This window comes from Aotus nancymaae, unplaced genomic scaffold (genome assembly GCF_030222135.1).
Source record: "Aotus nancymaae isolate 86718 unplaced genomic scaffold, 86718_ANA_hifiasm-v0.15.2.pri h1tg000011l, whole genome shotgun sequence".
NCBI classification, from domain to species: Eukaryota; Metazoa; Chordata; class Mammalia; order Primates; family Aotidae; genus Aotus; species Aotus nancymaae.
In genome coordinates this window covers 37905673-37933417 of record NW_026988422.1, presented here as the reverse complement: position 1 = coordinate 37933417, position 27745 = coordinate 37905673, and the positions used below count along the sequence as shown (strand labels likewise).

Below are 27745 nucleotides of genomic sequence, written 5' to 3'. Positions count from 1 at the left end.
CTTTACCTTGGTTTGGGTTCAGAATGGCAGCTGCACTCCGACTTTGTGTGTGACAACACAAAGGCCAGCAAAACTGAAAAGCAAGTCAGCAAGTAGAGAGACAAAAGCAACGATCAGCTAATACAGCTCCACATGGCCTGACTAATTTATGAGAAAAAAACTGTTCTGTTCATTGGATCAGCACTCTGAGGAGGCAGGTGGAATTGTAGGAAGTTTTCATTGACTCTCCCGAGCAACTAAGGACGCCACGAGAGATTCTTCTCAGTTTGAACTTTATCAGGGTCTACGCTTAATCAATAGAGTATTGGAAAAAGAATTAATTACTAAAGCAGAATAAAACAGCTGCATTTTAAACTAAGGATCCATCAATTCAGTAATCTTCCAGTTACAGGCTAGGTGCCGTGAGGATTTGACTCCATGTAATGAGGAACCCGGGGAGTTTCCTCATGAACAGGCTGGGAATTCACATTAGCCTGTTTCAGCTATTTGTCATTAGTACAACTCATTTCTCCTCTCCCGCATTACAGTTTGTATTTTATGTACTGTGGAACCCACGAAATTCCCACATTCATGGGAGGGAGGGCGTTAAGGCGGAAATCATTGTCACCCTGAGAAAGAGTCTTAACCTAGCTCGGCCTCTTTATTCTGGAAGCTGCCGCGGGAGCCGTTCGGAGCTGGACCTTGCTCCATTGTGCCCAGGGTGGGGGTCAGGGCCCCCGCCTGTTGAAGACACACTGGTTTGAACCCAGCCTGGAAATGTTTCATCTATAATTTCCATAATGGTGGATTTCAAGGAGGGCTGAGGAGGGTTATGGGAGATGAATTAGGTTTTTAGTGAGCTCATTAGGAAGCCAAACAGAGTTGAGGCGCAAGGCTGTGAGCGGGGCTGTAATCAGTTCTGCTCGCTTTGTTCCCTGCCTTCGGGACATGTTTCGAAAACTTTCTGGCGGGGGCTGCCGAGCCGGTGCTCAGGCGAAGCTGCCGTCCTGGTGGCTGACTTGTTGATTTGTAAACCTCTTAATTCATTTTTTTTGTTCAATTTAATCTTTTCTTTCGGAAGGAAAATTAGTTGAATGTTAGCCCTCTTTGCACTATTCACCTCTTAAATTATGCTCATTTTGAAGAGCTTGTTATGCCTGAATAAACATGAAATGACTTGGCATTTTCCCATCAGAGGCACACCCATTTTAACACCATGTATTTACCATTCCTGGAAATGTCTCATTAACTTCTGAAAATCTGCGAGCATGATATTTTGGGCTACTGTAACACACCTCTTGGCAGTCACAGAAGGCAGTTTGGTTAATGCCTCATAATATCCATTTTTATTCTCAACATGAAGAAAGACTCTCTATAGAAAATTGATGCAGTTTGCTCTGCTAATTTTCATGCTCATTCCAATTAATTTAACATGACCCAGATTTTCTTCCTCGGGCTCATCCTGACTAATTAGTAAAGCAACACCTAGAACAAGTTATGTTTAATAACATTGAGGAACACTAGTTGTGAGTGATTTTGATGCTAATAAAGATATTCACTGATGGGACAGATATTTTATGTCAATTATGGTATGTAATTTAGAAGTCCCAATGTGCTGCTTGGAGTATGGAAAGGCTAGCAAATCACTACGGGAGATAATAGTGTTTTTAAGACTTCCGCAGCACCTAAATAACCACTGGGACCAATTACTTTATTTTTTGTGGTAGAACTAGCAGGATTGTTAACTGATTCCATGGTAATGAAAGGGGTGGAGTTGTTGCATTACAAACCTGACCCATATTCACCAAGGCCGAGCTTTCAGTACTTACTGAACCTTAGCAAGAAAAGAAAAGCAATCAGGGGCATCAGAAAGCAGCATTTGTTCAAGGAGAAGGAGTGGTTTCTCCACCTCTGTGGTTGGCGTTCTTTTATCACATTTTTGTCAGTGAGATGAATCAATTTTACTGCTTACAGCAAGATTGGAGGTGGTGGTGGCTGTGGCAGTGGTGGAAGGTTTCCAGAGTCGAGTAATGTTGTTTAGTGTTGAGAGCTCTTCACATTCTTACGCGGAAGACAGTCGAAGGTGAGGCTCTAGGAAGTGGAAAAAAAAAAACACAGGGAAGAATTATGTTTATTACATTTTTAACAAGTATTTCTTCAGTGCCTATGATGTGCCAGGTACTGTTCTAAGTGCTAGGAGTAAGGAGAGATAGGAAAAATCCAGTGCCTGTCCCCAGGATGCTTACATTCACAGTCGAATGTAAAATTCCTATTGTCTTAAGTTGATCGACAACAAAAACTTGGTATGAATTATTCAATAGGGTATAGAAATGTTATGAGGTTTTATATTTGGTAGAACGGAAAATTCTGGACAGATGGACTGTGACCTCTCAGAGATAGCCATCATGAGATGCGGTCGATTGGTGTGATCGCTGTTTCTGCCACCGTTACCCGTAAGACCTTGGGCAAATTGTTCCACTTCTCTAAGCCTTAGTTTCTTTGAGTGGAAAAAGTCAATCCTCATAGGATGATGAGAATTAAACAAAGGAATTCATATAAAGTGTTTAGCAGAGTGTCTGGAAGAGAGTAAGTGCTCAATAAATATTATTTTATATTAATGCTATCGTTATTGTAGGAAACATTTAGAGTGAAAATTTCTCCAGGGGCAGATAATAGAGTGTACGCTAATCATTTCTCAATGCTAATTACTGTTGTTGAAATTTGAAATTAGAATTGACAGGAATACTTCCCTTTTCTAAATGTCATGAACAGGCTTCTTTCTATATCCCTATTTAAAAACACAAAGTTATGCTGGGCACGGTGGCTCAGCCTGTAATCTTAGCACTTTGGGAGGCTGAGACAAGAGGATCACTTGAGCTCACAGGTTGGAGACAAGCCTGGGCAACATAGGGAGACGCCATCTCTACAGAAAAATTTTAAAAATCAGCTGGTTGTGGTGGCACACGCCTGTTGTCCCAGCTTTTCAGGGGGCTGATGTGGGAGGATCACTTGAACCTGGGAAGTTGAGGCTGTGGTGAGCCGTGATCATTCCATTGCAGCCTGGGCAACAGAGTGAGACCCTGTCTCAAACAAAACAAACCAAAAAAAATTAAAAACTACCAAGTCTCCCCACCTCCTGATTTTTCATTGGCAAGTTTTCTGTGCGTAAAATCACTGGCCTCTCATAGGTCAGGGCTTCCATTATTTGAATTTATTTCTACCTTGGCTTTTTCATCTGGTTAATATGGAAAGAGAATATAATTGAAGGAATTTGTGAGAGTGAGGCTAGACATAAAAAACAAGCAAATTGAAAAATAGAAAAAGCAGAAGAAAAGCCTTATTACAATTGCTAATAAGGCTGGAAGTAAACAGTGCTTTATGGAACTGCCATTTTGGTAGATCAAAAATAGTCAAATATTAGCAGTTTCAGCTGGTTCAGCCTAATACTATCATACGCCGTAAGTACTGGAAAGTACCACAGGCAAGGCAAGAAGTTAGGAAAACATTCACCTCACTTGCTTTATCTGTTAAATGGGGTTAATAGCCTATGCCCTTATACTTGGTTGTGATAATCAATAATTGAAAAGAATTATTTGAGAGCTGAAAATTTATTATATAGTTCTGAGGTATTTGTATCCAAAATCACATGTTTCAAAGTTAGAACGTAAGTCTCATAATAACTATTCTGATAGTCATCTTCCTAATGACTTGTGGTTGATGTATAGAGGATGTCAGCTTCATTTCCCACCAGAATATGTCAACTATAGAAAAACTAGATATTGTAGTGGAAATTCTATAGATTTAAAATACATTTTCAAAATGGAAAAGTTCTCTAGGTTATGTAGTTCTTTTCACATTTTTGATCATTTAAATAACGCAACACTTTTGGGAATTCAAAATTTGCTTTAGAATCTTCGAACCTTCACACACAGTACGTCTCAGAATAGAAATAGTTGGGGAAGTCATTACCAACTTCAGTATGTGTGCATGAGGTAAATCGGACAGTTATCTTTTAACTGTGCCAAGACCCTCTGTTAGGAATAGTTTTACAGCTATGAAGTGAAGTTGGCCCCTCTCCAGTGATTACTGACTGGTGGTAGAAATTGTGTTCTACTGGGTCAGCGGTGAATTCCTCACTCAAATGGTGTCGAGTCAGCCGGTTTTTAATTTGTTATCTTCTCAAGAGTGCATTCGCCGACTTTATCACTCAGAAGAATGACTCCCTCGCCTCGTGTGATCAAGATCCGGAAATGTGCTCTATCAGCGTATTAAGGTTGGACTGCTATTTGATTGGTGGCTCTCAGATCTGATCGTACAGCAAAGATGTCGGTTCTCTCATAGGCTGGTTTACCACAGGTATATGAATAAACCTACTGAGAAAGCAAACCCCTTTCTTTCTTTCCTGGGAAAAGGTTGGACAACTTTTCCTCTCAAACAAACACCTTTCCAGTTCCTGTTTTATTAGCTCACAGGGCCTGAATAAAGTCACATTGGTGCCCTGCGAGTTGTCTTTCTTCATGACAGAGAATGGGGATATGCTGTGGCAAACTAATAATTACATGGCTTTCAACTCCTCACCTTTCTAGGAGAAAAAGAGTGATGGCAAGCAGGTATGAAAATGTTTTCCAATTAGTAGCAGCACACGTACCCTTTGCTTTTTTGCCGTTTTGAGATATGAGTTTTGGAAGAATAAGGAAGAAGACATTTTTATAAAAGCAAATGTGTTTTTCAACCAGTGGTGACTCTGTTTTCATTTTTCCTGTGTGAATGGATCTTTAAAATAAGTGAAAGAGGGCTGGGCATGCTGGCTTACACCTGTAATCCCAGCGCTTTGGGAGGCCGAGGCAGGTGGATCGCAAGCTCAGGAGATCGATACCATCCTGGCTAACATAGTGAAACTCTGTCTTCTCTACTAAAAATGCAAAAAATTAGCCAGGCATGGTGGCATGTGCCTGTAGTCCCAGCTACTCGTGAGGCTGAGGCAGGAGAATCGCTTGAACCCGAGAGGCAGAGGTTGCAGTGAGCCGAGATCACACCACTGCACTCCAGCTTGGGAGACAGAGCGAGACTCTGTCTCAAAATAATAAATAAATAAAAATGAGAAGGAAGGAAAAAGAGAATGAAATGGAACTAACTTTTATTGATTTTCTAATATATGCCAAATAACACACATCTCAAAAGTCAGATAAATCGCTTGGCCATAATTGGTCAATAGTAAGTGACTACTTATCCAGGTTCAAAGCCGTAAGGCATTGTTTGCCCTGCCCCTCACCCACCCCTTAAAAAACATGAATTCCATTTCTGTATGGGAATAGAGTCGATGTGGTGAGAAGAGAGCATGGACTTGAGTTCAGGATTTAGAGTTCAAGATTGAGCTGCATTACCAACTAGCCACATGACTTTAGGTGAGTTTCTTAAACCTGTCTGGCTTCAGTTTCTGCTTATATTAAATAGGGATTACAATACCAAACTCAGAACTGTCCTGTGGTTGAGATAAGGCCTGCTGAATTGGCGTGTAGTAGATGCTCCACAAATGTTAGTTCCAGTCCATCTTTATATGATGGATTCAGGGATTTATCTGAAGGCATGGAGTTGGCTGGCAAGGGCTAATGTCATTTCTTTATTTTCCATTAATGCTTAATGTTGAGAGTGCTGTCTTTCATGAATGATGTGATTTTCCCCCGAAACTGTCTAAGATCTCCAAGGTGGTGTGAGATCTTCTTTAAGTAGTAGGAATGGGTTAAGACTGAATTTCCTGAAAGTTTTAAAAAGTAGTTTGTTAAGAATTACTTTTATTACTTTTCAAGTTACTATCTTTTTTTTTTTAACTCGGATAGTTCTTTGTTAACAATATATCTTATCATGAGATTTGAACAATGGAGATATTTTTTGGTTAAACCTGCAAAGTGCATTCTGACTACCCATCTTGGATCTTTATGAAGTTAAAGAAAATGATATAAATCAACAGGTTCATAAATATCATGTTGAGCTTCTCCTCACAGCTTCTTTCAAATGCTGCCCCAAATCATTTAGAACTTTGCTGCAAATACTGGGAGAATTCCCACTCCAGCATCTCTGCATTGAATGCTGTACTTCCCACCAAAAATATGTTTTATGCCAAATAACAGGTCTTTGATGATTAAACTATAATTTGCTTGTTATTTTTATGAACTTTATTGAGGTATAATTTACATAAAAAATTGCACCCATTTAAAGTGTACGATTTAATAAGTTTTGGCAATTGTATACATTCATGAGACCAGCACTGTAATCAAGATACTGCACCATTCCATCATTACCCCCAAATTTCCTTTTATACCCCTTTTAATCACTACGTAAGCACTTTTAATCCCTCTATGTATGTCCTCAGGTACCACTGATCCCCTTTCGGTTGTTAATGTGTAAGTCGGCATTTTCTTTTTTTTTTTTTTTTTTTTTTTTTGTTTTTGAGACAGAGTTTCACTCTTGTTACCCAGGCTGGAGTGCAATGACGCGATCTCGGCTCACCGCAACCTCCGCCTCCTGGGTTCAGGCAATTCTCCTGCCTCAGCCTCCTGAGTAGCTGGGATTACGGGCACGCACCACCATGCCCAGCTAATTTTTTGTATTTTTAGTAGAGACGGGGTTTCACCATGTTGACCAGGATGATCTGGATCTCGACCTCGTGATCCACCCGCCTCGGCCTCCCAAAGTGCTGGGATTACAGGCTTGAGCCACCGCGCCCGGCCAAGTCGGCATTTTCTAGAATTTAATATATTTGAAATCATATATTATGTGGCCTTTTGTCTTTGGCCTCTTCCATTTAGCATGATTTCATAATGTACCATGCTGGGCGTATCAGCAGTCTATTCCTTTCTATTGCTGAATAGTATTTCAGTGTGTGGATATACCACAGTTTGTTTATCCATTCAGGCTGGTTCATTTTAAGAAGAGAAATAACTAATATTTATTGATGCACCTTTGCTACTTCAGGTACTGCATGAGGCTAGATGTTGTGTATGAAGTCCTTAAGTTTGTTAATAAGTATAAAGCATTGGGTACAAAGTGGAGACACAGTAAGTGATAGCTGTTACTCTCATGATTTCATTTAATTTTTACAGTTAACCTGTCAGGTATATGGAATTTTTCCCATTTCACAGATAAGGAAACAGGTTCAGAGGGTTAATCTCTTGACTGAGGTCGTACTCAACCAATAAGAAATAGATCTGGGGCTGGTCCAAGTGCAGTGTTATTTACAAGTAATTGATTAAAACCAGTTACAGGTTTCTTCATTTCTTCTGTACTCCCACTCTTTCACTTTGACTAGTCTTAAAAAATATGAGTAAGAAATAGATCTGAAAATTCAACACAAGGTCTGTTTTATTCCACAACTCATGCTTCTTCCATCACATCACCATTTCCCTCCATGAGTATATGCTTCTGTATCTATGTGAGGAGGGAGTGGAGGGGCAGGATGGAGGGACAAGGACTGCATCAGAAACTAGTCTCCAATGTAGAAAGAAAGTAGTAGAGCTGCCCAGAGAAATAGAAAAAAGTCAGATATTTAGAAAAGTATATAGGATACTCTTCCAAATGTAGGGCCCCAATTGTTTATTATCTGTTTCAATGAAGTTGCTTCTTCCATGGAGTGTATCTTACAAGTTAATGTCTTTGAAATTTATGGCACACCAACTCTATGGCCAGTTTACAACTGTTAGAGACAAACATTCTAGATAACTTCTGTTTCCAAATTTTAGATATAAAACCACAAGGCCTAAAAGCATATTCCAAGAAATAAGAGAGCCCTCCACCCATTCATTTAATAAAAGCTTAGGTACAAACTATACCCATGACATACACAAAATTTTAAGAATAGCAACAAAAGAGATAAGATTTTTGACTTGAAGAAGCTTTCAATAATTAGGTAGAAATGTAGGCATGGTGTGTGTGTGTATATCTGTTTGTGGAAGTATTCTGGAGTTTTGAGTGTTAATGTAAGCCTTGGAAGAGTAAATATTTGGGCTAGGGTTCTGCTATGATGCAATAGATTGAGAGTGGAGAAGGATTAATTTTAATATGAAAGTCAATATACTTTTCTATAATGCTTATCTTTGTTATATAAACAGTATAATATCCATCTCAAATGTTTTTGAGTACATGTTTGTCCATATGCAAGGTGCAAAGACAATATTAGTAAGAGGACTTGAAATCACATTGTTTTGAAGCAATTCAGAAAAGATTATGGATACCTTCAAGCTCAACTACTAGGCTTTTAAGTTTCTTCCAGCATTCTTATTTGTAGTGGGAGACCAAAATCTGGTTTAAAAAAAAACAGGGGCAATGGCTCATGCCTGTAATCCTAGCATTCTGGGAGGCCATGGTGGATGGATTGCCTGAGCTCAGGAGTTCGAGACCAGTGTGACCAACATGATGAAGCCCCATCTGTACCAAAAATACAAAAACTTAGCCAGGCGTGGTTGTGCACACCTGTAGTCCCGGCTACTTGGGAGGCTGAGGCAAGAGAATCGCTTGAACCAGGAGGTGGAGTTTGCAATAAGCCAAGATCGAGCCATTGCACTCCAGCCTGGGTGACAGAACAAGACTATGTCTCAAAACAAATCTTTATTGAGATGTATTTCACATACTATGCAATTCATCCCTTTAAAGCTTATTATTCAGTGATTTTCATATACTCACAAAGTTGTACAAGCATCAACACAGTTGATTTTAGGACATTTTCATCACCCCCAAAGAAACCTCATACCCATTAGCAGTCATTTTCCATTTCCGATGCACTTTATAGGGCCTCAGCATCTGCTGTTCTTTACTATGTAGTCTATATGAAGAATGATCAACCTGTGCTATCTTAGATTTTTCTTACTAAGCAGCCACATTATTTGTTTCTCTAGGGCTATTACATATGTGTTATAGATATTCATTTGCATTCTATTACAAAAATATATCTGCTTGTTCTCAAATAATAGCACTACATTTATTTAAAGCAATCATCATAAATGGAATATCTGAATGCATCATTGCTACTTTTAAAGTGTTAGCAATTTAATTTATAAACTTCTTAAACAAAAATTCAAAGTTTGATTAGGAAACTCTATTGTATGAAAATGTTCTTTGAAAAAATATACGAAATATAGTTTTCTAATAGTTAACAAATATGTTCCAAATTTGGTGTTAATGGTTTCAAAAGTATCCACCTAAAACCAGTTACCAACTCCATGATACTATTGTTCATTTTTTCTATAGGGAACTATGACTAGCTTCCTAAAAACCTCATAAAGGGCATGTTGATACGTATTTCTAACTAGTAATCTTAGTTAACATTATTATTATAGAGATGGCTATCTTTTAAGATAAAGAGTTATTGTGGATTTTTTTTTTTTTTTTTGCACTATTTAACCATGTCAGTTTCAAAGTTGTACTTTTATTAAAATATTCTCTTGCTTTCATTTTACAATAGTTGGCAAAGTGGAAGAAATACCCAAAAAGTCTTTGTTTTTGTTGTTCCGCTTTTTGAAGTGATACCTGCTGATATAAATTCACAGAGCAATATCATCTTAAGAATTAAAACTGATCAACCATTTTATGTTATAAAAATGTATTGTCCTTATTTTTGTTTTAGATAGCAAATTTGATAATGAAGTAAAGACTCTTAAAAATGGAAGGAAATAATTTCTGTTACAGATAGAACTTTGCTTTTTTGTTATTTCTTCTAATAAATTTTATTATTAGTTAATATGTAGTTGACATTTAATGTTTCATTTAATATTAAAGTATGATAAAAGAGACAGTTAGAAAATCCTATAGTTATTGCTCTACACTAAAACATATAGTATAGGTTTGATGTAGTTAATACATTCTTGGAAGCAGAGTAATTACGTTCTAGTTTTAGTTTAAAATGTTAAAAATGTGTTTTATATAAATGGCCTTTTGTAGGAAATTCTTTTTGCGAATATAAAGGCCATATCTTTCCTTGAAAGACCTGTTGATTCAGAGATGTTAGCCAGCTATCTTGACTAAAACACTTTACAACGCTAAAAATAGTCCACTTCAGTTAAATATGGATATTTTAAAAAAGAAAATCCCAGTTAGACTGCAACAGAAGGACATTTTGTGTGACAATATTTTGCATGATTAAAAATTTAAACAGAATAACAGCTATTTATATTTACAGTTACATGAGAGTAATTACTAAAGCAGACAAAATACTTAGAGCATAATTTAATAATGTTTTCCTCTAGCAAAGGTGCCAAAATTGTTATTTGCATAATTTTCACAATTTGTACTGAAACATAGCTAAGTGAAATTGAGAAGACACATCTCTCCGACCACCTTTTTTCTTCTGTAGGAGATGTGGGAAAGAGACTCATATATCATAACAACTCATTTTTGTATAATTTTCCATAAAAACCAAGACCCTCATGTCAAACCATTAGGTGAAAGAGATGGGATCCATTCATACTTTCTCTTTTAGGGTCTTTATTTCAATGGCCAGCCTCAGCCCAACTTCAAGGCTCCTAATTATAACATTTACCGGTTCAAAGATTAACCTCCTGAGAGGGGCATTCTGGGCTCTTGGTAACTTGATCAGGTTGGTCTTCTCTTGGTCTCTCTCTCTCTTTCTGGTTCTTTGTGTCACAGGCGGGAAATGATGGTATCTGGCACATTCCTAGGATGACTTGAAGATAGCAGCCTTCTGTGTTTAGGGCTGAAAGATTGTGAACTCTGTTAGCTGAAATACCACTCTAGGGAGGTGAACAGAACATTAAAAAAGCTTTAGCTGTAGGTAGTGTAGTGCAAGCAGAGTCAAATTTGAGAGCTGGGACTTGAGTGGACATTTGTCCCTGCTTTCTACCTTAATAAAATCTGAGTGTTAACTGTGGAAAAGGGCATTGGAGAGATCACTAAAAATGAATCATTAGAGTGCCCAGAAGAGCTTTATTATGATGTACTGTGAATAACTTCAGAACATACTCTGTTCTTTTATATGTGCTTATCAGGTAACTGAGTAACAAGTACATTCTTTTATCCTATACCACAGAGATTAAGCAATCAGCTGAATTATAATGGCAGAGGAATATACTTTTCTTCTAGAGTCAGTATCCTTTAGAGAATTCAATGGGAGACTTAGGAGAACAGATATCCTTTCTTAAAATATTTTAACATTGGTGAGCAAAAAATATACATACTTCAAATGACAATGAATTAAATGTATATATTTTAAATGAGAATAACCACATTTAGTGAAGAATAGGCCAAGAGCGTCTGAAGCTTTCATTCTCTTCTGCTATAAAGGATTAGAGAGTTCCAGTCAATAAACAAAGCCATTTTATGGCTCCTAACGGGTAAATCGAGGGGACTGATTTGGTCAAGGACCAGTACGAGGATGTTTCTGTTCAACAGTTAACAGGATTCAACATGATATGGAAAATACAGGCGTGCAAAACTATACTACGACACTCACATTGCCAGCTAAAGCCTAAAACACAGCCACATTTACATATGTGTCCATCTGTCTGTTTTTACACTTTATTTTTCCAACCAGTGGGTGAAGTGGTTTTCATCCAAGCTGCAGTCTGAATTTTTTTTTTCACCCACCACTTTCCATTATATCCTATAGATGCATATTTTAAAGTGCATGTTATTTGTCTCTGGACGCACATTCGCACAGCCTTGGCTGGGTTTTCCTTTCTCTTCTGGAAGGTTAGCTCATCTCCGCAGGCCTGTCTGCTTTGCAGCTGCCTGTATCAGCCAGGTTGTCTCGGGATCACTGAGTTAGTGAGCAGTTTGTCGCCTTCTCCAGGTTGTAGAAATCTCCCATCACAGGCCAGAGTCGAGCTGCAGAGGCCACAGTCTGGGCTGGCCGAGCCGGTGAGAATGGAAGAGCTTTCGGTCTCTTCAGTGGAGAGCCTGCGTAAATCCTGTGTAAATAGAGGGAGGATAACAAAGAATGAGCCCCTGCAGCTCTAAGCATTTGGAGCCATTTGGGGCTGAATTTGCTAAATGCTGCTTATACCGCCTGAAAAGTTGAAGAGAAAGGAGCATAAAATCCCCTCTTTTTTTCCCTTTCTGCTCATACCCTGGGGGGAGGGTGTTCAGGACCAGGGAAGCCTGAGGTAAGCCGATGAAGACTTGTTTTTTCAGTGCTCTTTTGAGTGTGAAAAAGGTGGCCTGGGTCACTGTCCTCTCTTTAATGTCAGAAAACCCACACAGTTAGTAAATGTTGCATGTAAACGAAAGCATTTCATCTCTTCTGCTTCCCTCCGTGCTTGTGGGCCATGAACTAGTCACTTGAAAAATCACAGAAAAATTTCACTTTAACATGTCCAGACAGTTAAGCACAGCAGGAGAGTAAAAGAGATCAGTAATTAGCAGGTCTCACTGCTGGCCCCTCATCCTCCCCATGTTTCTGGGTCTACAGCCCCCTCCCCACAACTGATCTGATGGGAAAAAAAGGTAAATTGCATGTAGAAAAAAATTTACTTTGCTGATGGTTTTTGGGAAGCAAGTCTTGCAAAGCTGTATTCTAAAACAGAATTAGGCAAAACCTTCTTCCTTTTTTTTTTAAATCTCATTTGAAATCCTGAGGCAGGTTTCTCAGTGGGATGCCCTAAATTAAACTCCTGGAAGGTAGTCCCTGACAACCACTGAAAGAAAATAACCTTTTGGCTCTTAGTATGTTGTAATCCTGTTTTCAAAGAACTATATTTAAGGGGGAAAAGGCATAAAGAAATGATGACAGAAAATTAGTCCATAAAGAACTGTGTGTTGCAGTTCCATTACTACATTATACTTCATTTTTAACTGTAATATTTCTGAATAGCCCAAACAGGCTGGGCAGTGGGCAGTCCCCTCTCTCCTAGCACTCTGTCTTCCCTGTTGGAATAGGACAGAGTTGAGATGGAGCACCATTTTTATAAGCAGGGTATGACATGTGTCTCCCATCATCTTTGCATATATGCACACACTGGGTGGGATCTAACCTAGTGCCCATGGGGCAGAGAGAGTGGAGGGAGGGAACCTAAAGCTTGGTGAACTAGAAGCCAGAAAATCTCTTTCTTGGGCACGTTCTTCAAAGCAGATTTGTTCTCATCAGGTTCTAATTAATACATCTAGAGGCTCTTGCTATCAGTCTGTACATTTCACTAATATTTGAGTGGTTAGTCCTTCTCAGGGCTTGGGAATCAGAAATGTAAAAGCTCACAGACAGACAAACTAGTAAACAGATAAATTGCAAGAAGAAAGTGAATAACAGAGGTAAGAACAAACTACTGAGGAAGTAGAGAGCATAGTACACTAGCTCTGTTCATGGGAGCTGGGGAAAGCTTTTTGAAGGAGATTCCTTTTTCATTGAGTTTTAAAGGTTGAGTAGGAGTTTGCTAGTAAAGAAGAATGGGAAAGGAGGAAAGAAAAATGAAGAGAAAGGGCATTCAAGGCCAACAGCAAGGATTAAAGGTATGGAACTTGAAAGATCCCTTGGCTCAGAAAAGTCTTTAAAATTCAGCAGATGTTTCTGCTTCAAAATCATATTTGATTTGAGCTTTAGATCCACAGGAACTAATAATACGCCTGTAGATAAAGGATAGGCTCATATTGGATACACTCATCTGTGCAAAAGTTATGCAGATGCTTATTTCTTGGTTCATATTTAATTTTAAGTGTACCGTCATCCAGTGTCTCTCTGGGACATAAATGTGAACATACAGGGCCTCTCTCTTGGCGTTTATTTCTGTAGCAGTGACGGCAAATTGAGAATTTAGCTTCACCCTTCACATCTTCTTCTCCCAGCAGTTTGAGGAAAGGAATAGAGGAGGTGAGCATGGGCTGTGGAGGACAACTGCCCTCTGCCACTCTCTGTGTGGCCTTTGACAAGTTATCTAATTTCTTTGAGTCTCGGTTTTCTTATCTGTAGAATGGAGTTAATAGTAGAAATTTGCATATGTATGTGTATATATGTATCTGACTATAGGCAAAAACATTCAGTTCATTTATAAATATATTTCCATAATTGTGCACAAATTGATGAAGTATTTTAAATAGTGATAATTTATGTACATTTAGGTTTAAAATAGCATATAACACATGTAAGTATCTATATATTCATAAATATACCTACTTCCTGGAAATGGGTTGTCTGGAAGATATCAATATTGATATCTGTCTACCTATGTTTTTGTATGTATGAAATTAATGGACTTACATTGTGCAAAATGAAAATGTTAACGAATATGGTAAATTCCTATTGCTACAAAAAGAGACAGAAAAAATCTTGTTCCTCCAGATGAGCTATCATTCTTTATTTACTTAATATATATTTTGTATGAACATATTTAACTATTAAAGCTGGTCTAGAACTAGGGAGAAATGACAACTAAATAATATACCACAAGTTCCCTAAAAGAAGTGCAAGTACTGTTAACCAAATACATATTGATTTGTCTTATTTCTCTGAAGAGACATGGCTGAGAGGTCAGCTTTAGGTGTTTATTTTATTTGACAGTGTGCCAACTGTCATAGAAACATTATTCTATCTTTTAAAAAGTGACTTTAAAGAATGTGAATATATCATTTTAATCACAGTTCTATGAAGTGTTTGATTATACTGCACAGTGATGACGTCAAAGCCCATGAGATCCTACTGCATGAACAGTAGCTCTTCAAATATTGGTAGCATCTCTGGGCTCTGAGGGTCGTTCTGGTGGTGTCCATGTCAGAGTCTTCATTTGAACTGTGTTAAACCAGTTATGAAAAATCTGAGTCTCAAGAACTCTTGCTGTACTGAATATAATTAAAGCTTTTGCAGGAACTGACTGACTTCTGGAGAAGAGTGTACACATTTCTATTCAAAGCCAACTTGGACCATCTAGCTCAGTTTCAACCTCAGGGCCGCAGAACTAATCTGTTCTCTGTGCTTAGCCTGTTTCTTATAGAATCAGCCATGGTTTGGATCTCCCATTGATAACAGCATTCAGATGTGGTGATGCTTTGAAAAGTAAAAGATTATTTACATTGTTAATGTGAGAATACCAGTGGTGGTAGCACTCAGTTGAAGTTGCTATGCCTGAACTTCAGTTTATCCTTGACCACGTGTAGCTATGGCATCCTGGGCAAGGATTTAATCTACTGGCTTCAGTTTCCTCAATAGCAAATGTCAGTTTTGTTGGGGGTGGGGTAAGTAGAAGGAGATAGACTAGAATTGTCTTGGTTGTTGCATTGTTTTTCTGATAAGATAAGGAGAAAGAAAGCCACATCCCTGTAGTATCAGACTCATCACAACACATCACTGCCTCCATCATTTTTTCATTCCAAATCATGTACTTGATATCCAAAATATAGATAGATTTTTGGGTAAATGGAATAAAGCAATATGCCAAAAAATGAAGTGGCATCTTTTTGCCTGGATAATTGCTTTTTTTGGAGGGGGAGTGGTGGATAGGGTCTCACTCTGCTGTCCAGGCAAGAGTGCAGTGGTCCAATCAACTGCCCACTGCAGCCTCAAATTCTTGGGATCAAGCTACCCTCCCACCTCAATCTACCATGCTCACCACCATGCCTGGCTAAATTTTTGTAGAGAGAGGGTCTCATTATGTTGCCCAGATTGGTCTCAAACTCCCAAGCTCTAGCAATTCTCCTAAACAGACCTCCCAAAGTACTGGGATTACAGGCATGAGCCACCATGCCCAGCCTGCGTAGGTGGTTTTTGTGACGATAAATTTTATGAATGAGAATATTATTGTTATTATTTTTTAAGACAGAGTCTCGCTCTGTAGCCCAGGCTGGAGTACAGTGGTACAATTATAGCTTACTGCAGCCTTGACCTCGGGGGCTCAAAGTGATACACCCAACCTCAGCCTTCCAAGTAGCTGTGATTACAGGTGCTCATCACCAAATTTGACTGATGTTTGTATTTTTTGTAAAGACAGAGTTTTACCTATGTTGTCCAGGCTGATCTCAAACTCCTGGGCTCAGGTAATCCACCTACCTCAGCCTCCCAAAGTGTTGAGATTACAGGTGTGAGCCACTGCACCCAGCCTGGATGGCATTTCTGCTTTAGAATCAATCATCTGAGGATCCTCTCATAGTGTGCCGACGTCCTTCCTTGATTCAGTGGATACACAGCTATGGATATGGATATTGGCCTACACCCAGATGCCCATGGTATCCCAGGATTTAGCTTCCTGCAGTTAGACACTCTCATTATTGCTCTTTTAAGTAGGTGTATGCTGGCGCTACCTACCAGAGCAATGTCATGCTCTGAGCATAATCTGCTCAGCTAAGGAAAGCATGTGTGACTTCCTTGAGAGCATGGGTGGGTATAAATCTAGCTAGAGATGCTCTCAAAATGCTTCAGAGTCTTAAGACAGCAGGAGGACCTAGGGATTGGATTCAGGCCTTCAGACAACAACAAAGCAGGATAGCAAGCCAAGGGGATGCTCTCTGTGCTTTATGGCAGCGGTTCTCAAGCTAGAGTGGGCATCAGACCCAGTTGCAGGGCTTATTAACAGGGCCCCACACCTAGAGTTTCAGATTCAGTAGGTCTCAGCTAAGGCTGAGAATTTGCATTTCTCACAATTTCTTAGCTGGTGCCAATGCACAGAGCCAATGTTCTATAGCTTCTTTCTTTCTGTTTAACCCTTACTATCAGACTAAGATGGGGCTTTCCCACAGTGAATAAGGCCCAGGCCAGATTACACTTACTCACCAGGACCACTAACCTCATTCATGGGAGTATAGTACAATTTTGACTACCTACCTGTTCCTGAGGCTGCATCTCATTTTAATTTAGATAATCTAGTCAGTGGATTCCCAGAGTCACTTAAAGCACCAGTGCTACACTGATTGCATAAGCAAACTTAACACTTGTTAAAAATACAAACTCCTTTTCCCTGCCCTAGGACATTTTGAATCAGTAGGTCTGGGATGAGGCCTGGGACCTGTGTTTTTAACAATTTCCTCTGATCATTTAATCCACTTCAGATTTATCTGTCCACAGGGCTTGAGTCTTCCTTTCTGTGGTCACACACAATATGTTTCACTAATGCACATTTATTTTGAGTTTGTTTACCAAGAACTTAGACTATACCTTTGGTCAAGGGATTAGCAACCTTTCAAAAGAAGCATGCCCAGTATTTCTTTATATAGCTTTTCATCATCAGAGGTGGCAATGCTGGTGGAATGGCCTTTGGTTCAGCACTGCAAAAAAGCCCTGTGGGTACTGAGTTCTTCAAAGAAGCTCTGTTCCTGGCATGTTTAGAAGTTACTGTGTGCACACAGGTAACCCGCTCAGCTGTTCCAGTGGAACAAGGCCTTCGCCCTTTAGGTATATAATGTGTGCAGTTGCTCCACTGTAGGGGTTGGCAAAAAATGGGGAGGGCCCTTGCATAGGCTGATAGACAAGTTTAGTCATTTCCTCACCCAACAGATAATCACTGGGTATCTGCTCTGAGTCAGACAAGGAGGTATCCTCTCATAATCAAAAGATAAACAAGAAATAGTTCCTGCCCTCAAGGATTCCACAATTTTGAATCCTAACTTCAGATGCTATCTCCTTACCTCATTTGGCACGTGCATTTGTGCTGGTATACATACCTTTTCAGCACATAAACTCATTTGACGCATGTGCCAAGGATTGCCAGTTATCTTATACACACACACAGCCTTAAAACAAAAAAACACCAATATCCACGTTGAGTTACTAACTCTTGCATCAGCTGCAAAATTTTATTTTAGATTGCAGTTCACACAGTTGCCTTTCAAAAATTTTCTTTATGCTGTTAGTTCTCTGTGCTGGAGTTGGTCCACAGTCCATTGGAGGAAAAAACAATTGTATCTATTGTTGTATTAGGGAGAGGAAAATTCCCCTTTTCATAGAGGTATAAACATATATTAATGACTAGATACTAGACACAAAATTTTAAATTAATACAATACTAGACACGTTATTGTTTATAACTATTTATTACACTGGATCTAAATGCAAATATTTTACATTTATATACAATGGATTGCTTTATATTAAAATTTACGTGATGCTCCCGTCTTCTCGAGTTTAAGTCAGTCATCAAAGGATGCTCAATCTAGCTATATTTTTTCTGGAGCTAAATATAGTGAATCGTATAGTTTGAAGGTGTTACCAGCCCTCTTTGCTTTTAAGAAAGAAAAAATGCCTGTGGAAATGCTGTCTCTCATTTTTAAGGTCATCGATTGGGTTAAAAAGGCAAATGACTTTTTTCGTTGAACTTCCTTCAATTAAGCCATTAACCTTTTAAAATAAGTGCATTCAAAAATCTATCAAAAAAAGCTAAATGAGATTTTAACAAAATCCTGACAATTTCAGCTTAAACATATACACAGAAACCATATGTGCTTAGAAAGAAATATATACACACAGGCATTGTTTACAGAGTGTGTTTTTATATTTGGAAGACATTGAAGGAAGAGTTATTCCATACATACATTATCTGAAATGTACATTCAGATAGCCTACATAGATTTCACGTTAAGAGACAAAGATGTCTTTATCCATGGTAGGTAGGCAGACAGACTGACTGACTTCAAACTTGCACTTGCAGTGTGGATTTTTTTTCCTCATCTCCGGGTACTGCTTTTCAAAATCGCCTCAGGCTACAGAACAGCACCTCAGATCCCCAAGGCCCACTGCCTGGCTCCTAATAGCCACTCTCCATCTGTGTCACATGAACAGCTGATGAGATCGCTCCAGTGTCTGTATTTTGGAGAGCACATCCACCCAGGTTAAAATGCTAGGGTTGCCAAGGAGCAGTCAGAAGCCATTAGTGTGGGTGAGAATTTGCCTTGCAGCAGTTCCTTGGCATGGTGGAAAGCGTGTGCACGTGTCCCCGCACGAGCTTGGGTGTGCGTGTATGTGTGTGTGTGTGTGTGTCTTTTTGTCCAGGCGACCCCCTGGTGTACATGGGTGTGCAGGGAGGGTGACAGATGTAAACTAGACTCCGTATATTCAGTATTGAAAGAGTCAAACGCCTCTTGTTTTTCTGTATACTGATTTGTTCTTTGACTATATGGGGTCTTTTTTATTATTATTATAACAGAAGGCAAAGAAAAAGAGAACAGCAACTTCGGGGTCATGCTCTAGTGTTTGGGCAGATGGAAGGGAGCTGCTTTGCCTTGGGGCAGGGTGGTTGTAATGAAGTGGCCTGTCAGTCTGTAAATAGTGAGGGTCATCTCTTCCATGTGATGGAGGGTATCGCATTGCAGTGAAAATGGAAATGTCAATAAAATTAATCTGCCAGCTCTTTGCTGTGGCTTTTCTGCTTCTCTGGTCAAAGAAGGTTGAAGGCTTTTTTGGCAAAAAAGGAAAAGCACAGGTACAGGGAAGCCCACAGAGCAGACCCAGAAGTTAGAAGGCGAGTGGCCCAGTGGGCAGGATGGCTGTGCTGTAGCACAGTCCGAGAGGAGAGAGCAGGGCTGGGAATGAGCTGCTGGGTCTCTCGTATTCCTCGGGAAGCTACAGAGCGTCCAGCTCAGGCTACATTGAGCACAGAGTTTATTGTTTTAGGCTTTCTTGGACAAGGTTTTTACTTAGCATGGGATTTATGGCATTTACTGCTAATGAATGTCTATTCTTAAATTACAAAAACCCCCATCTCAGTGCAATTCCCAGATGTCCTTCCAGGACCCTGGCTTCTTAAACACCAGCAGGGAGCATAAACTCTCTACTTCTCTGTTTTCCTCTTTCGTGTGGCTCCAGGCTAATGATGTGCAAGGAAAACACAGCCATCTATAAAGCCCCAGTGCTGTCCCCATATTCTTCATTTATTTTGCATTTGATTATGCCACAAGTCGGATCTTGTTTCTTTCCTTTTTTTAAAGTTATTAGTTCAAATATTAATGTAGGGATATGGCATATATTGCTGCTCTTGATTGATGCCTTCCCAAAAACAGGAAGACGTGCTCGTATGAATTTTAAGAAAGTAGGGGTCCTGCAATGCCTTGCCAGAAGAGTTTTTCAGATACATAATTTAGATGCCCTGCAGGCAGGCTTTCAAGGCATTTTTGCCGGAGGGCAAGAAAAAATAACTATGACTGTTAAAAGTAAATGATTTTTGCTAATGCACAATTAATGCTGGAGAAAAGCACAGAAGAGAAAGATGTTGATAGAAACTTCTGATTAAGTGAGCACCCTACCTTGATGTGTATCTTTTTTTTTTTTTTTTCATGATAATGATCAGTGGTGCAGAGAGCTAAAAGTTTTCATGTCATGCAAATGTCGAGTGCAGGGTCATAGGAGAAGTGCGCGAATGTGCGTGCTTAGGAGGTGACAGCTCTAGGAGGGGCTAAGCAGGCAGTGCGTTATGTGCAATGAACAGTGACACAGTTACTGTCACCTATGCAGGCAGCCTAGAATATATAGACTACAGAACATTTAACTTGATTACCCTACAGTATGTGTTCACTCTGGGCATGGGGATGCGTTTCCACCCAATGGGTTTTCTGATGGCGGTTTTCCCACATTGGATTCCATAATTGACAAAGAGCTACTGCACTGTGTCAAGTGCACAATTATAATTGAATTAATGATATGGGCAAGTGTGAGACACACAAAATTAACATTTGAAGAGGCCTGGTTTAATTTTGTCTTTTACATATTTGTGTCTCCAATTATACTTTAATGAAAGAGCATATACCCGCTTAATGGATTTCTTTCAACAAGCTTAGCTGAGCTCATCATTAGCTGCACTTGTTGTTGGCACCCTTGCGATGTTTTCTCTAATGTATTTTTATTTCTTTCTACTAGGGGATGGTTTAGACAACAGTGTAGCTTCACCTGGTACAGGTGATGATGATGATCCGGATAAGGACAAAAAACGCCAGAAGAAAAGAGGCATTTTCCCCAAAGTAGCAACAAATATCATGAGAGCATGGCTCTTCCAGCATCTCACAGTAAGTCAAGATGAAAGAGAAAAAAAATAGTTTTTGTTTTGCTAGCAAGTTACATGGTTTCATACAGATTGTTTTTTAAATTAAGGTGCCTATTTTCTTATTCTTGAAATCTGATGACTAACAGGGCAGTTGAGGTTTTTATCAACTATTACCATACAAAGAGCACCCTCTAGAAAGTAGCAGGTTTTTGTTTTAAGAAGCCGGGAATGGACTTTATTCAAAATGGTCTAAGACCCTGAACCACAGATATAAGTAAATTTGTTATTTATGCTAAAAGATATGAGAGCAACTTTGGGTAACGCAACAGCAACCAAGGGAAATGGCTGTAAGGAGCTCACGAATCAATAAACATTGCTGATTACACTATTAACGAAAGCCATCTCCTCAAGGAGGCAAAAAAAAAAAAAAAAAGCACCTTGCCACGTGCATGTCCAGGCTCACAGTATCAGGTGCAGCTTTAACTGTTGAAGCAGTTTGCAAATATGTCGTGTATTTATATGACAAATTCAGAAGGGTTATAGGTGCTATAATGCCTTTGTTTGCAAGGCAGACATTAAAGATTCTTGTTTTAGCTGTTTAAGTCCATTATCTTAAAAGCTAACCCTGTTGGTTTTACTATGTGCAACATTTTAAAAGTCACAATTTATCTTCCTGTTTGCAATCCTTGTATGTGTGGATACATACTGTTGACTCTACTCTCATAACAAAAAAAAATGACAATATACTTTTACAGAAAAACTAGGCATGCTCATATTTTACTGTTCATTTGGAAATTCTGGGAAACCAGTAAAAATTTCAGAGGATGCTTCTTGCCATAATATTGTTTTCAGGCCATTCTATTTAGGCTAATACTTAAAAATAGAGTAGCACATTGAAAGCTGAAGGTCTTCTTTGATTATCCAACTTGTGCCTTGCCATGCTGAATGACATTAGTTACAGTGTCATGGGTCCAGGACAAGGTTCCACTTTTATTTATGGTGGTGGCTGCTGATCTGCTCTTCTTGCAGAGCTTCAAAGGGCAAGGGGTGGAGCAGTGGTGGGGAGGGAAAAGTGATAGATTCACATTCCTAAATCGGCCATTTTGATGTAAGGACATTAGTAGCAAACTAAGGTGTATCGATCTGGCTTGTGGTGTCAGGATTAGCTGGGAGAACCAACGGGGCTGCAGTGGTAGTGGTTATTCTTGCCTTCCAGCTATGGCCATTTCAAAGGTCAGGGCCCTGCACTGACTCGGCTCAGAGGAATTAGACAGAACACGCGGTCTCTGGGCTGATTACTTAACCAAAGACAAAATAATGAGTCCTAAGCAAATACTGACTAATTGAAAGGGCTGTAAATCCATTACATATTGGTCAGGGATAATCAGGAGTATTTAATCACTTTTATCTATTCAGGAGCACTGAAGCTGCAACAGCAAAGCCCTGAACCTTGCCATGTGGTTATTATTCTCATCATTATCAAAATTACTTCACAGCTGTTCTTTGCTACATCACCTCAGCTGGAGATTTACTAACCTGTAAAATGTTTTTAATTTGGAAGTCGAGTGAGTGTGAGGGGAGGGGTTTCTCATTTTTAAATGAAGGCTGGTTTGGTTAGAGTAGCAACTAAGAAAGCCAGCGTAGCTGCGGATGACAGGCCAGCTGCCTTCTCCTGACCAGCTCACCTGGTTGGTTCCTTCCCTCTGTCTTCCTTCATGCTTGGTCTTTCTTGGTCAAAAATAAAGACTTCAGCAGCTGCTCTCCACGCAAACAGCTACATGTGTTTTCAACCTCTCTGTCGTCAAAACCAATGTCAGAGAACAGTAGAACCTTAGAGAATGCAGCTGCTGTGTTTACAGATGAGGAAACAGAGATCCAGAAAGGGAACTGACTAGCCAAAGGTCAAGCTGAGGCAAGGACCCAAGCCTTCCAAGTCCCCAACTTCGTGATTTTTCCACATTATGATGACTTTGCCAAAATGATGATCACCTTTAACAGTTGCATAGAAATCTCACAGTCTTCACCATCAGTATGCTCAGAGTCACAAGGGAGAAACATGGAGAAGCCAGGTGCTGTTTTCTTTTCTTGTTTTGAAAGCTGCCTGCTACCCCAACCTTTCCAAATAGAGAACACCTTACACCTGTAGTCTGTGAGTTGAATCTCAGGTGGGAGTGTCAGGAGCTCTTAATGCCTTATCTCCCACCCAGCTGCCCAGGACGGCACCCAGCATGCACCACGGCCACAGGCTGAGAATTGTGGGTGGCCGGTTATTTCTGGGCGCGTGTTGTAACTCTGCTGTGCTACGAACCAATGGTAAGAGCTTGTACTCATCTTGAGAATGCTTTCATGTAGTTGAATGTATGCAAGGCTTTGTACAAAATTCTCTGTCCAACTACAATTTTTAATGAATGCCTGTCCTCCCTGGGGGAGGGGGAGAGAGGACTCAAATAGCCTATGGTCGGGGAGTTGGAAAGTCTGCGTTTCATACTCTGTGATGCTCTCTACTGGCTGAACCTCAGTGAAGTCCATTCAGTTCCCTGGACCTTCTGTTTCCCTGTTTTTCAAATGAGAGGGACACGTTGCAGGATGGATAAGCTCCTTTCCCATGTTCCTAGGTTTCAGTTCTGCTCAAGGACATTTAGTCAGAGCAATGCCCTGTCCCAGCCTCATGGGTCGTTCTTTCCACTTTTTCCCCCTTTCTCTTCGCTTTTGCTTTTCACTAAGTGCTTTATTTCTCTCCTGACCTTCTTTACAACATGCCCCTTTCGTTACTTCTCCCACTGGCTTTGTCTCCCATCTTTCTCTCTGTGCTGCTCCCCTGCCTTTTCTGCCCCTCCCTTGTAGCTTAAGGAAATTCCCTGCTTGCTCTTTGAAAATGTGGTTCCTTCTTCATCCACACTTCACCCCACTGCAGAGAAGAGGTTCAGTAACTTTGATGAGGATGGTCCTGTAACACTTTTACTTTCCAATCTTTAATGAGCTGAAAGATTTACTCAGCTATAATTCTGAGCTCAGAAACCAAGAATAGAGACCCCTAACTAGCGACATGTTAATTTAGATTTCTTTTCTTACATGCACTAACAGGCATGAGGAAGTCCTTGGAACTAGAGATGCCCCACTATATTTTTCTGTCATTTAATTAATTTCAACTTTCAAAGTGAAATGTTGGCTCTGGCTCACTGAAAATAGATGTAGTCTAAATTATTATTTCATGTAAATTTCTTTACAAGTGCATGATTCAATGTGCATTCCTCCATTATTAGTCTCTTTAACATGATTTGAAACCGGTTTGTTCCCTTTTGTGCAGTGTGACCTGTTCTTGTATTACAATAATCCCCGATGTACCCTTTTTTCTTTCTTTTTTCAAAAAAGAAGCTAATTGAATTATCTCATTATTTTAATTTGTTAAGCAAATGTATTTTGCATCTCAGGATGTGTTCTTAAAGAAGGGGGCTGCTAAGGCTTTGCCCCCTGAATGGGCCATTGGCCCATTTTGACATTCATGCATTCATTAACTAGCAGAACATAAAAGAACTCTGGTTGTATTTTTTTTTTCCAAACACCCAACCAGCGTGGAGCAACTTTTCCCAATAAGCCACAGGGGTCTTTCTACATATGTTCTCAACTGCAAGCTATTGTCACCTATTCTGAATACCTCAAAAGGCCCAGAGGTGGAAAAAAACCTGCCTCAACAAAGACCAACTGTAGCAATTGTTAAGTCTTAGTCTCAATATGACAAAAATCATTCACCCTCAGTTTTCTTGGAAGAACAAGTTCCGCTACGACTGTAACAGTTAAAACAGCCTCTCAAATTCCTACGCACCACCAACTTTAGGGGAAAAGGTTACAAACTTGCACTAATTGATTACACCAAGGAAAATATTTCAACAGAGTCTAAAGTGGCATTTAGGAAATCAGGTTATTTGATAAACAGTTTCCATAGTCAGAATTAAGCACTTTGAATTTGCTGAATCTGGAGCTAAATATTAATAATTAGCCTCAAGTTTTTAGTTTCTAACTACCTATTTTCAAAATGTCCCTTAGAAAAATCCCCTCTTTAAAAACTCATAGAAATTTTAACAAAATAAATCTATGTATACATATTTTTAGAAAATCCACTAGCGAAAACGTTGTGTATACCATTACCTTCTTCCGTTGGTGGATGGTTCTGCCTAACTCCTCAAGCTAAGAAATCCAGTGAAGATTGAAGAATCTCTTGGAAATGGGTGTGCCTTTGCTGGAAAGTACTTAGTGGCAAAACAAACAAACAAACAGACAAAAACTTAGGGAACTCCTACAGAAGTACATTTATTTTGCGAACACATGGAGATTATGTTATCATAAAAGTAAACCTGCCATTACAACTGTTTTTATTTGACTTCAAAGCTGAAGAAAGAAGCAGCAAGCAATAATACCCAGGCTGACAGTTTATTCATAACCCTGAAAAACTCCTCCACGCCAAGAAGCCCTTAGTGTGCTCAATTAGGCCCTCGGGCACCTCCACTTGCCACCTTCAAGAGCTCCTCCACTTGTGCTACAAATAATATATTTGATCATGGAATAGAAACAGGAAGTGCTCACACACAAAGACACCACTTGCTCATACCGGTTTCTGGCTAAAGGTCTTCGTATTTGAAAACATAGGGATAAAGCTCACACTTAGGAGATGTGGGACTTCTTTCAAAGATGTGTGTTACAATATCAGAAGCAAGTTTTACTTTTAAAAGCGATATAAGCCGAGGTGGGAGGATCGCTTGGGGCCCAGAGTTTGACACCAGCCTGGGCAACATAATGAGATCCCATCTCTACAAAACAATCAAAATTTAGCTGGTATGGTCTCACACATGCCTGTGGTCCCCGCTACTCAGAAGGCCAAGGTGGGAGGATTATTTGAGCCCAGGAGTTTGAGGCTGCAGTGAGCTAGGATGGAACCACTGCCCTCCAGCCTAAGAGACAGAATGAAACCCTATCTCAAAAAAAAAAAAAAAAAAAAGATGATATAATACTATGTATACAGCCATCCTGAAACTGCAGATTCTAAAGCCTCTGCCTTTTGTTCATGACAAAATGCTTTGTCCCCTCTTCACATCTTCAGGGATTGGGGAGAGGAATGAAGCCCACCTCTCAGGTGTTTACTCATTTTACTGCTTGCCTATTAGAATCTGTCTTACGGGATTGTATAAAGGCCTGGGTTTGGTAATAAAAATGTGTTTTAAAAGATATCATCCTACAGAGACAGTGCACCCAAGTTATGAGTAAACACAATTCCACGTTATGTTAGAGAAACCTATCTCTCTTCTCCAGGGAGTTCATCAAGACCATGTGACAGTAAACTTAGTAATGCTAAATTGGTTATTGTAATGTCCGCACACACACACTCACACGGGAAGAGAGAGAGGGAGAAAGAGAGAGAGAAACAGAAAGACTTAGACTATTTTGCCCTTTGACTAGTTTTTATCTTGTGCAGATCCAGATGGCTTCCTTCTTAAATTAGGCAGTCCAGTGTTGAGGTTAAGAGCAGAGGGCCTGGAATCTACAGCACAGTAGATTTTTTATCTTGAGCCATTATCCTCTCTGAGGCTCATTTTTCATATCTGTAGAATAAGAATAATTCTAGTTCCACCTAGTAGGGTTATTTTAAGGATTAAATGAAATAATATAAACTACTCAGCCCTGTGCCTGGTTCTTATAATAAGTACATAATATTAAGTAACTATAATTCTTATTTTAATCTAGTTAAATGGTTAGCAGAAGGCTTTGACCAATGGACCTGGGCATCTAAAGTTACTAGATTTGTTCCTGGGATTGTAGAGATAGAGAGAGCAGGTTTTGCCAAACAAATCCCAAATATGGCTGGTGCAGTGACTTATGCCTGTAATCCCAACACTTTGGGAGGCTGAGGTGGGAGGAATGCCTGAAGCTCAGGAGTTTGAGACCAGCCTGGGCAACATAGCAAGACCTCATCTCTACAGTCTTTTTTTTCTAATTGGCTGGGCACAGTGGTGCATGCCTGTGGTCCTGGCTGCTTGGAAGGATGAGGTGGTAGGATCACTTGAGCCCAGGAGTTAAAGCCTTCATGGAGCCGTGATCGTGGCACTGCATTCCAGGCTGGGTGACAAAGTGAGACCCTGTCTCAAAAAAAAAAAAAAAAAAAAAAAACCAGGCTGGGGGCAGTGGCTCACACCTGTAATCCTAGCACTTTGGGAGGCCCAGGCGGGTGAATTGCTTGAGGCCAGGAGTTCAAGACCAGCCTGAGCAACATGATGAAACCTCATCTCTACTAAAAATGCAAAAAATAGCCAGGCATGTTGGCACATGCCTCTAGTCCCAGCTACTGGGGAGGCTGAGGCACAAGAATTGCTTGAGCCTCAGAGGCAGAGGTTACATGAGTGGAGATGGTGCCACTGCACTCCAGCCTGAAAAAAAAAAATGCAATATCCCTCAGTAGGAGACAAATACCCCTCAGCAGGAGAGAACATGGTCTACATTCTGCCTTCTGAAAGCCATATTAACATTCGGTGGCTGCTTGTTGATGCTAGGTGATAGCATCAGAGAGTCCCGGTGTCAGTGAAAGCCAGTGTCCTAGTGAGCCTTCCGGGATGGGGTGGATGGTGGAGAAGCAAAGGTCTATGGAGTAGTTCAGAATGTCTCCAATGGTGCTACTTTTGGGACGGAATGCTCTCTTTCACCATTTGTCTTCCAGGATATAAACAGAATATAGAGTTACTATCTTCCTTAGAGGGTGAAAATCTGGGCTCTCTGCAAGACAGCATTTTATAGTTTTTATTTTTTTTATTGAATTATTGATTGATTGATTGTAGAGATGGTATCTCACTATGTTGCCCAGGCTGGTCTTGAACTCTCAGCCTCAAGTG

General features: G+C 39.8%; 1 protein-coding gene across 6 annotated transcripts in view; it reads left to right on the top strand.

Annotated features, from left to right (window-relative positions):
- Positions 1-27745, top strand: part of MEIS2 (Meis homeobox 2) — a 209091-nt gene that overhangs the window by 44424 nt on the left and 136922 nt on the right. For all 6 annotated transcript variants that reach the window (XM_064374835.1, XM_064374832.1, XM_064374831.1 and 3 more), the window contains exon 8: positions 20747-20892. In XM_064374835.1, coding sequence (XP_064230905.1) covers positions 20747-20892 — 146 coding nt within the window. The remainder of the gene's footprint in view (positions 1-20746; positions 20893-27745) is intronic.